We start from the raw sequence: 11,790 nt of genomic DNA, 5'->3' as shown, positions 1-11,790 counted from the left end.
AGACAGAGATTTGGAAATTTTCCTTAAAACAAGCTTGCATGGGTTTTGAGAAGTAGAGAACTCCAAGCCCAAAGTCAGCTTTAATATTTAATTAGACTGGTACTACAAAAAGACCATTTACATTAAATGTTTGTAGAGAACAGCAGAAACAAACATTTGGGAAGATTTGTGAAATTTTTCCTGTTGTACATATGATATACCAGTCGGCCAATTTTCTCTCTCTCTCTCTCTCTCTCTCTCTCTCTCTCTCTCTCTCTCTTTTAAAGACTAGTCAAGTGCAGTAGTGAGAAGGGGGGAAAGTGTAGAACAGGAGTTCAATCTGTAACTGACTGTGAACAATCAATTGAGATAACTCACTACCTTCGGACCAGCCCGGCCAATTTACTCTTTATGTTGGGATTTTTTTTCTGGAATTTTTATCCTTTTTGCTCAGTTGCTTCAGTTGTTCAAGTTGTCTGTTTGTCTTGTTATTCTTTTCCAGGTTGTCTTTATTCTCCTGGAAAGACAAAAACAAAATCCTGCCCCAACCATAACTTTGGGGAGTTCTACTTTTGGCAAGTTATATCTGATCAAATGAAAAGCATTTGCTAGTTTTATAAGTTAGTTTAGATTGAATGATCACGCTGGTTGATGGACTATTACCACTTCTAATCAAGAGGTCTGTCTTGTTCAAATCAAATCTTTATCAATTTTAATGATATCCATAGCCTTTCTTCTCTTGTAGAAACAAAACCAAAACCTCTTCTCCAATGTAACACATATCCTGGTTTGCATTCTGAGGTTAACACATCTTTAAAGTATAGAGGCTGATTTAATTCAGTAGTTTTTCTTTCTATTATACAATGTCTTTCTGCAACTGTCATTCCTTTCTCATTAGCATTTAGAAAATTTAAAGTTCATAAATCTTTTCAACAAAAACCAGGAGTCACATAGCGGCGTAAAACATGAAAGACCAGGAGAGCAGGCGTAGTTGCTTCATTCCTCTTGTGTCCCCCCAATCCCAAAGGGGTGAGAGCCTGTCTCTGCCCCACCTTATCACCTCCCGTTCCTCTCTGTACAGACCTCCAGACCTCTATGGTTAACTAATGGCTAACTCTGCCCTCTGAATGCAAACAAGCTTTTTTTTTGTCAGATCACAAACAAAATATCACACAACACATGACACTAAGACTCGAAGAACACAAGAGAGGAAAGATCAACCTACCTGCAGATTATTCCTGAAATAAAGGAAATACATGAGGGCTACGATCAGATTCACCAAAGTCATGGCTACAATCACGATGCCAGTGGTGGCACCTCTTGAAAGGCCAGAACTTCTTTGTTTTGATTTAACTGTCAGGGAAGGAAACGACAAGAAGGAATGAAATAAAATGTTTTCCGGTGGTGTGCCCAGGGAATTCTTAGCCTGAGATGATTTCTGTTCACCCTCTTGGGGAATGTGTTTTCTGTGGGAAGGTGAAATATGAGTTGAAGTGAGGGTCTCTTAGCAAATGTCTTTCCACCCTCACTGTGTTTCTAAGTTGGTTTCTCCCTCTTCCTTCCATCCCCAATTCCATCAATTTCATTCAGGCAATCACATGAAGCTGTGGGAATGTCATAGGGGTGACTGCTATTTTGTGTTGAAACTCCCAGCATTTTCATCTTGTTCTCGGGGTCTCAGCTGTGGCAGCCGTGAATAAGTGGTCTCTTGTGACCGTGATCTAAGCAACAGAGGCCAGGCTAGTGACTCTCAATGTACCAGCTCCTCTCCACAGAGACCATGGTTTCTGCAGGGTTAGGAAGGCCAGGCAGACTCTGTAAGACCCTGTCCCTCTGCTTGGTGACTGTGGGGAACTCAGGCTCAACCTTATAGAAACTCTGCTGGAACTGCACTGCAATCTAAGACATGCCTCCTTCTCTGCCTTCTCAGGGATCATAGCTGCATGTGGCCCAAGGGCTATCTCAGGCTCACCTTCACAAGTGTATCCCCAACTAATGCCTTGCTCATCTGAGCCCATCATGGCCACATCTTGGAGGATGAAAACTTACTAGGTTTGGAATTTTACATCTGACACCCCATCCTTTTTCCCCTCCCATATTTATTTAATAACCATGCTATAGGGGTTTCACTTCTTGGATAACATGGGACTCCCCACATCCCTTATGTAATAAAACCTTCCTTACCTCTTTACCCCTTGTTGTAGCCATCTGAGGCTCCACCCTCACCAGTCGGCTCAGCGTGATTATTAATGCTAACGTTGGCCACTGTGGTATGGCATTTATGATGTGACTGGCCTGGATTGGTATCTGGTTTCATCTATATGATGAGTCTGTCTCACAGAAATTATTTCCATTTAAAGGATGAAAAAACCGAGGTTTAAAGTGGTTTGTAAACAGTACTTGAATCTGTATGGTTGATTAGAGACAGACCTGGCTACCTGACTTCACGGCCAACATGAGTGCTAGGAATAATTGCAGCTAGCATTGATTTTGCTTCGTGTGTGTGTGTGATATTTTTTCCAAAAAGGTTATTGAGTTTTTAAAACCTACTATGAGGCAGGTGAAGGATGTGATGTAACCTAGAACCCTAGCATCAGAGGCTGAGGTAGGAGGATTGTAGTTTGAGGTGTGTCTGGGTCATATAATAAGATCCTTGCCTCCCTAAAAGCTCCCCCAAGCTAGTGGTGGGAGGGAAATAAAGGCTAGAATGAAGATGAACAAACAGACCAGAGTAACAGTAGAGAAAGCCAATGCACTGAGTGTTGGCTACTTAAAATTAACTCCACCAAAGTGATAAAAGACTTGCACCCAGAAAACTACCAAATAAGAGATGAAAGAGGACAAGGAATAGAAGCCAGTGGGGTTGATGGGTGGGAAAACTTCATCTCATTTTTGCTGTTTTGCGGTGCTGGGGATTGAACCCTGGACCTTGTGCATGGTGAACAATGCTCTACCGTTGAGCTGTATTTCAAGCTATGCCTTTTAATTTTGATTTTGAAACAGGATGTCACTAAATTAATCAGGCTGGCCTTGAATTGTCTATGTTAGACACCCTTAGAGATATGGTACCCTTGCCTCAGTTTCTTGAGTGACTGTAATTACAAGTATGAATCATCTTGCCTGAAAGCCTTTTTTTTTTAAGTAAATGATAATATTAGTGAAAGTAGTCTATCAGTTCTATGCACATCAGATCAAATCCCAGTGACATTTTGTACAGAAATAGAAAATCCATTCTAGTTCTCCTGGAACTCAATACATAGACCATGCTGACCTCAAACTCTCAGAGAGCTACCTGCCTCTACTCCCACCCCCCGCCAAGAGTTGGAGTTAGAGGTGAGTGCCTTAAAAGTATCTTGACAAGAAAGAATAAAATCGCAGGACATCCTTAGTGATTTCAAAATTTTAGTACAAAGCTGCAATAATCAAAACAAATAAAATAAAGGCAGACATACAGATCAGTGAAGTAGAGTTGGAAAGCCCAGAACTGCTCATGCACACTGGCCAATGATTAGATTAAAGACTAGTTGTTACTATGAATGTGTTTATGGGGCACAGTTTTTGCACATATATTATAATGTGTTGTCAGTCCCGAGCAGGTGGCACATCCATCACTTCATTTGCCATTTTCACGTTTGTTAAGGACATTCGTCTCTGCTGGCTCCTTTGAATTGGTCAGTATCACACAGGGTTGTCCTGCTGAGTTACAGAACTTGGAAGACGTTCTCGCTGTCCAACTGCACCTCTGTGACCAGATGAGTTTTGACCAGGCTGCTAAGATTGTTCTATGATGGAAGAATGATCTTTTAAACAAGAGATGTTTGGGAAATGGGATATCCAGGCAAAAGAGTGAAGTTAAGTCTTCAGCTAACATCATATAAAAGTCAACTCTAAATGAGTCAAAGACCTAAAATGGATCAGACCTGAAAACCACGAGACTTTTAGAGACACGGTGAAAGCGTCTTGAAACTGGACTTGGCCTGGTTTCTTTGTTATGATGCCAGATGCATAGAAAACAACAAAATAGATAAATTGGATTTTAGCAAAACTGAAAAGGTATGTGCATCAGATGATGTTATCAGTCATATGACCCAGCAGGTCTTTGCGGCATTTTTCTCAATAATCAAGGCCACTCCACCAACCACACCAAGTATCTGCTTCCAAGTGTTACACATAAATAAATGTACAAACAAATTTTGTAAGGTGAAATAGCTTAGCAGGTAAGGCATTGCTCACCCACCTTAGCTCAGTTCTCAGTCCCCAGAGAATTGGCCCCCACGAATCACCTTCTCACCTCCACACATGGGCATAGAACATGCACACAAAATTAGTAAATATGCAAATGTAGCACGAATCAATACAGGTCCTTGCTATCTGTGGATTTTACATTTATGGAACAAACAAACTTTGGAAGTAAGCTATTTGGAAACAATATATCTACAGTGAAAAGTGTATTGTTTCCTCCTGTTCTTGTCCCTTACTGAACACAATAAGACCAGTGTCTGAAGTATTTACATTAGGAGTAAGAAATAACCTAAAGAAGATTTGAATGTATTGGAGGCATGTAGAGTAACATGAATATTTTACTACGTTCTGAGGGTCGACTGTGGCTTGACTCAGACCCTAAACTCTCAATAATTTTGCATTTCTATTGCTATATTAACACTACTGCTGCTGCTGTTGTTGTTATATCAGGGACTTATAATTTAACCTGGGCTGACCTTGTGCTTCTATTCCTCCTGCTTTATTCTCTCTCTCTCTGTCTCTCTCTGTCTCTGTTTTTCTCTCTCTCTCTCTATCTCTCTCTCTCTCTCTCTTGACAGGGTCTCACTATGGAGCCCTGGCTAACCTGGAACTCACTACAAAGACCAGGGAGGTTGGGAACTCACAGACATCCACCTGTCTCTGCCTCTGGTGTGCTGGCTGGGGTTCAAGGTGTGCAGCGTCATGCTCAGCTTGTGTGGTGTTTATAACAAGATTAACACACATTCATCACTAAGCTGACTGCAATTGAATCTTTAGCCATGTTTTTCTTCTGGTGACTTTTGCCCATTTTGTACACTGCTGATAAAGAAATTGCCCCACTCCCAACACTATGGAGTAATAAGGGACAGAAGGTCACTCACTTATGTCCAACTGGATGGGGTCACTTCTCTTGATACTGACTGGATTGGAGACCTCACACTGGTACTTCCCAGAATCCTCCTTCCTGACAGGAAATATGCGGAGGGTGCTGTTGTTCCAGGGCAGCTTCATACTATCTGTGAGCCCCAGACTGTGGCCATTGAAGAGCCAACGGATGGAGGTTCCAGTGTTATTAGAGAAGCAGGTCAGGAACACATACTCCTTTTCTTTGACTTTGGGGTTGGTGACTTGGATGGAGGGTGCAGTCACTGGCTCTGTGGATAAACAGTGGAGGGGACAGCTGAGAGTCCTTCATTCTCAGAGACCTCAGCCAGCTCACAGGGCCCACAGAATGACATGGCCCTCTGGAAGATCTCATGTTTGGGTTCAAGATACAATCTGTAAAGAGAGCTGAACCTTCCTCCTACCCAGACCCCCACATTGGCCCTTGACTCAGGGTATGTGTGCAGGTTCTACACTTAAAGCCTATTCAGCCCAAATGACCACAAATGTCATGTTGGGCAGAATGTTTTCCCCATTGATTTTTGTGCAAATTCTTGCTCACATTTTCTGTGAGTGTGAACAGTCAGGTCCCTTCATTATAAAACAGCCTTCTGTTTCTTTTTCATTAACTAATGTGTTATAGGGTTCAGATGGCCTGGTTAATCTCAGAGGAGTTAAAGCCTAGACCTCAGAACTGGAAGAAATCCCAAACTAAAGGGTTCCTGTTTGAAGAAACGTTTAATTTCCTGCCCCATGGAGATGGATAAATACCACAGAGAGGATGGGAGTGATCACAGTGTTGACCGCAGTCTGCCATTTTAATCCTCCATACTGTTTTTTTTGTTTTTGTTGTTGTTTGTTTTTGTTTTGTATTGTTTTGTTTTTGAGACAGGATTTCACTTTTCAGTTTTGGCGAGTCTGGAACTTGCTATGTAGACCAGACCGGCCTCAAACTCATACTATCTCCCTGCCTTTCCCTCCTTACTGCAGGCCTTAAAGACACACACCACCACACTCAGCTGACATTTGTTTTTAAGCCTTGAAAAGAGTAAGGGAAAAAGCATCATCAAGTCGTTACTGACATGGTTTACCCTGAGTCAGAACAGGGCTCCCAGGTGCCTTCACCCTCTTTTCCCCTCCCATGGAGTCAGAGCTCAGCCAGTCACCCCTGAGACAGGAACAGAGCTCTGAACTGCTGGTCCCCATCTGTGGGGAGGGAGTTTTCTCCTCACATTTGGAGAAAAAGAATGTGAGCACAGTTGAAAGCCCTGGGTGTTCCTCTAAGTGATGGAGGTCATAAGAAGAAAATGGAGGGATAGGAAGGCCTATGTTAGTGACAGAAAGAAATCTTGACCTTAAGGCTTTCTGTTCCCTGGGAAGTCCCTCTTACAACATGAGGTTTCCAAGGCTGGGAGAAGCTTCTCCTCACACTCCAAGCTCCATCCCTATCAGTCAGGAGAAGTCAGAGCCTTAGGAGAAGATCAGACATAGGGATGAAGCAGGATGCTCAGGGGAGAATAGAGTTTTGCTTGTTTCCATTACATTGGTTGGAAATTAAATTCTTCTGCATCTTCTCAGAAAGCCAAAAGACTCCACTCCAAACCTGGCGCTGATATTTCAGAGATCCACTTACCAAGGACTTCAATGTTCTTGACTGTGGTCCTATTGAGGCCAGTGGCAGGGTTATAGACGAAGCAGGTGTAAGGTCCGCTATCTTTAGTGGTGATTTTGGGGATAATGAGCTCTTGGGAGGATTCTGGAACTCTCCATTGACAAACCAAGAGTACTGTGGAGGAGGGTGAGAGACTGTTTGGCAGAATATTTGAAGGTTTGTCCTTGAATGGTAATGAGTATTTGAGGGGAATATGATCGGGATATCTGGACCATCTGGAACAAACAGAATAAAGTCACATGTGATGTCAGCAGAGGGAAGGGCAATCCTGGCCTGCATAAGGCCACACTGTCTCTCTGAGCTGTGCTATAACCTCAGCTGAGCAGGTCCCACCCAGAGCTGGGGTGCAGATCAGTAGAAGAGTATTCATGCAGCAGGCACAAGTCCTGATCCATCTCGAGCACAGCACACAAACATCCCCACTGCACACTCACTGTGCACTGAGCCTGAGTCTGAGCTGTCCCCTGTCTCCATCACCCTGAGCCTCAAACCCATTCCAGCTCAATGCTGGGCCTGGCTGCATGTGCTTGTGCTGGGTCAGGACACCCTGGTCAGCCTAGGGATCTGTGTGGTGGGTCTGTGTCATCAACCCAAGGGGACTGAGTGTCCTAGCTCTAGCCCTTTGTATAGATATATGTAGCCATGATGAAGCAGACAATACTCACAGAATATGTTCAGAGTCAATGGATCACTTTGGGAGGTGCTTGCTGGGTTCTGGAGTTCACACACATAGGGTTCTGTGTCAGTCCTCACAACACTGAGTAAAGTGAGTGTCCTGTTGTCCTCAGACAGCTTCAGCCTGTCACCTTCTGAGAGGCTTTGGCCATTTATCCTCCACAGGTAGCTTGTATTCTCAGTCTCAGGCTTACACATCATTTTTACTGAGTCCTTACCCTCTATGGGATTGTTATTGTTGCTTGTGATTCTGGGCTTGGGTAGCTGTGCTGTGTGTGCAGACAACAGAGAGAAGGTTGCTCTGTGTGGTACCTCTGATTCTTGCAAGGGCCTCTTTCAACAGAGATGGTCTCCTATCTCCCCCACAAACCCAGAACCTCAAAGAATCAGGCAGGAACCAAATTACAGGCAGATGGAATAGCTGGGCACTCAGAGACAATGGGGTCACCTGTTCTGTGTATGGGAGAAGCAAGGGCTTTCCCAGGAGGGAATTGAGCAGTGTGTGGTGATGGACATACTCGAGACTTGGAATCACAGACCTCACGTTATCTCCTGGTCCTCACTGACCTATTGCATGTCTTGGGACATGATGTGCGAGTCCCTCCAGCTGCCCTGACCTCCACTGCTCAGTGAGGACCAGCGCCCTCCAAGCCTTTGCTGCTCAGGGCTCTCCTACACATAGGTCATGATTAGTCTTCCCATTGAGCTTCCCTGAGAACCTGACAGCTTGTCAGAGATTGCACACAGATCAGGATCTGGCTGCCATTCAAGTAGGGTTGGGCCACAGGTGAGACATTCTTGTCAGGAGTTTGATATTAACTTGAATCAGGAATCCCTAAAAGAAGTCTGAGTCTAGGAAATGATCTATAAGACTCAGGGGCACCTAATAAGGTCTCCATGGTGGGGAGGCTGGAGATGTGGCTGTGGACAGATAGCTTGTGCCTCCCAGGGCTGGTGTGACTCTGACTCTAACTGTGTTTCCTGTCTCAGGTTCCCTAGAGTACTACACAGGGTAAATGATCGTTGCCATGCCTGCAAGTTAACCTTAAATGTGAGCAATGACCTGACCTTCCACCAAGCAGTTTCTCTTACTATTTGCCTGCAAAAAATAAACCCAGGGCTGGACCCCGGAGGCAGGGAGCTGTCATTTGTACACATTTCTCCCATCTCTTTAGGGCTCTCCACCTTCCTGTGAGATCTCAGAAGACCACCAGGACAGCTGGCCAGTTGCCTTTCATACCCCTCCACCTATGCTGAGAACACTGAGTCTCAGGAGGAGATGCCCAGGTGACCTGCCTCAGACATGGCTCTCACAGGCTGACGGCCAGCAGGCTACCAGCCTACAGTCAATCATTGTCCCCTATGAGCTCCAACAGGAGGTCAAATTCCAACCTAGTCTATAAGCTTCTCAGGATTCCTGGTCTAGTCTGGTGTTCATGTCTCTGTGAAAATTTCATTGTTTTCTCAGCCAGGCCCTGCCTGAGTCCTGAAGGGTCTTTCTCAAGGCCATATTCATGATGAGCATCTAAGACCCTGGGCAGAGTTACTTCACCCTGTCTTCTCTGAGGGTGGATTCCAGTGAGGGATCCTGATTTATTTCTTTCCCCTCTCTGTGACATGTACCAAATGTTTGAATTGCAATCTGGGGAACATAACACAGAGTCATCCAGGACTGCCTATGTGTGAAGTCGGGTTAGCTCCACCCGCAACCCAGAGGGGTACAGAGAATTACTTACGGTGTACGTACATCTGCAAGGAGGCCTCCGTGTACTCAGAGATACCCGTTTGCACAACTACCGTGTAGGTTCCTGTATCATTCCGAGTGACGTTAAAGATGTACAAGAAACCATTGGAGGCTATTCTCTCTCTGCCAGTGTATGCATGCCCTGTGTTATTTCTGTGAGGCTTGATTGCTATATATCGTGCAATTTCTTTAGCCGGAATTTTATCTTTACCCCTGTACCAGTAAAAGATTTGGACATCTTTTGGCACATTGAAGACCTGGAGAAGTACGTGCTCCCCATCAGCTACGTGGGGTGGTTGTGAGACCACAACGAGCTGGGCCGTGGTGAGAGAGCTCCAGTAGATCAAAAGTGAGGCTAAGAGGAAAGAGAGAAAAATCTATCAATATTAGGACTTTGCATTTGGTAGAAATTGAAACCTGAGTGTGTTCAACTCTCAGCCTTGGTGTGTGTATGCTCTATTTGGGGGAGGTCAGCAGCATCACCCCCATTCCTCAGTACCCCTGAATCTTTCCACTGAATGAAACTGTCTTCTTGGGTGTCTGCACAGCTCACTCCTCAGTCCCTCAGATCCCTGCTCACACTCAGAATCTTTGGTGAGTGTAGGCATGTCTTCTCTGACCTCCTCCTCTAAGGACTCCATGCCTTCATTTTCTGACCTTCCCAGCTCTGTTCCTTCTGAAGTGCTTGTCAACCCCAACCCCACCTTCTAGATATCCTTGCTGCTCTGTCTTCCTGCCCAGTAACACTAGGGCTCTGGGAGGAGAACTGGTTTGATTTTGGTTTAAACCCCACTGCCTGTAACAGGCTCAGACACCTATGAGCAAACCAGTGTCCCAGCGCCTGGGGTTTATTTGAGGATTCCTCAGGGTCGTGTGTATGAAATGGCCCTGTTTACTGGTCCCAGTTTGAGTTTTACTTGGAGAGTCACCCTGACACAGTTGTGGGAGTCAGTCTTCAGGGTACAGAGGCCAGTGCTGATAAACTTACAGTGGGGAGCCCCTGAGTTTTTCCTCCCCACTTACCAATTCACATTCACTGCGAGCTTCCTGTTGCTCTCAGGCTTCAAGCAGGAGTCTTATATCCCCTCTCAGACACATTCCCCTCCCAGAAGACCCCATCCAGTCTCTGAGCTCCCCTGCTGTCCACACCCCTGAGGAATGTCTCCTCACCTGCCAGCAGGAGTCCCCTCCAGGGTAGCTGCCCTTTGTGGAGAGGGACTGAGGAGAGCTCCATGGTCTCTGCTGTGGCCTAGGCTCTTCCTCTGGACAGGAGGTTTGCCTCTCAGGCTGCTGCCAAGTCTGCCTGCTCTGGTGTCTGCTCTGCTTTTATTCTCAGACCTGAGCCCCCTCCCAGAGGAGGACACCTCCTGGAGTCACATGGCCAGGGGTGGAGTCTGTGTGTCAGTTCTGCCTCCCATCCTTCTATTCCTTTCTCTTTCAGTGTTCTAGAACATACTTTGAGCCACAGGCTGAGAAGTGTCCTGTGTCCCGAGAGAACAGCAGCTCACCCCAGGGCCTTGTCCCTCACTTCCCATAGCCAGGAGTGCATTTCCTTGTGACACAAAAACCCAGCAGAGCCCAGTCTGCCCTGTGATCTCAATGCTCTGGGAAAGTGGGAGTTACTTCAGGGAGGGAGTGGCAGTTATCTCTAGGGGCTGGAAAAGGTCTGAGTGTTGACTGGGGAGGGACCAGATCCATGTTCACTGCTGTCACCAGTCAGGTGTCTGATCCAGGGATACAAGTTATCTCAGGAGTTCACATCCCTGCGTGCAGGAGGAGGTGACCTGTGTGTCCTAGAAAGAGGACTGTGTGTTCCAGCTTCCTATGGAGAGCCCCGGGGAGACACCCCTTCCCCCAGCTGCCTGTGCTGTCTGAATGTGAATCAGGTCTGCCCATGCCCTCCCTGACCCTTCTGGGATGCCTTTGTTCTGCTTGGTGACTGCCCTGTGATCTCCCCATCTTTCCTCATGGGTGGTGCGGGAAGAAGGGGACTACATAGGGTCTCCTTGTAGAGTTGGGTTCTCAGAGACACAGGAAATGATTATGTGAGGGAGCTCCAGGTCTGTTGGAACTGGGATGGAGACAAGGCTGCAAGACATGTTCAGGCTTCAGGGAGCTTCCCTGTTGATTATGTGGTTTCTTGTCGCCCCCTGGTGTCCACGAGGAGCCCTGCAGCTCACGTCTGTGCTGTCACAAGGATGGTAGCCAAGCTCCTAAGATTGTAATGGAGCTGAGCACTGAGTTTTCCAGGGAAGGTCCCAGAGTGCAGCTGCCTTTGAGGACTTAGTTAGATTTTTGTTGGAGACTATAACAGCTGAGACTCACTGCCACTTTGATATGCAATTCCCAGAAGGCTGGTGGTTAAACCCCCTTTCCTGGGTGTGCATTAGCTTTGTGTACATCTTGTTCAGGGACAGGAATATCCAAGCCCTTTGTTCACTCCAAATAGCTTTGTTATGACTTTTAAGTTTTAAAGGGGAGTATATTCATTCACTAACAATAACACATTTATTCATTGAAAAGAATACCAAATCAAACCCTCTTAAGCTTGGGTAATTTCTGGTGTGTTAGCCTTTGAGATTCAGGGCCAGCATTC

The 11,790-nt window shown here is 45.7% G+C and overlaps 1 protein-coding gene across 1 annotated transcript; it reads right to left on the bottom strand.

Annotated features, from left to right (window-relative positions):
- Window positions 1–5,094: 5,094 nt before the first annotated feature.
- On the bottom strand, window positions 5,095–10,609 carry LOC148123395 (cell adhesion molecule CEACAM1-like). The gene is given in 6 exon segments (XM_087910726.1): window positions 5,095–5,375; window positions 6,737–6,871; window positions 6,874–6,990; window positions 7,441–7,719; window positions 9,187–9,549; window positions 10,365–10,609. Coding segments are annotated over 6 exon segments (1,239 nt in total). The 5' UTR covers window positions 10,429–10,609.
- Window positions 10,610–11,790: the final 1,181 nt, after the last annotated feature.

The sequence above is a fragment of the Myodes glareolus genome, chromosome 1 (assembly GCF_982192425.1).
Source record: "Myodes glareolus chromosome 1, mMyoGla1.1, whole genome shotgun sequence".
Classification (NCBI taxonomy): domain Eukaryota; kingdom Metazoa; phylum Chordata; class Mammalia; order Rodentia; family Cricetidae; genus Myodes; species Myodes glareolus.
This window is presented reverse-complemented; position numbering and strand designations above follow the sequence as displayed.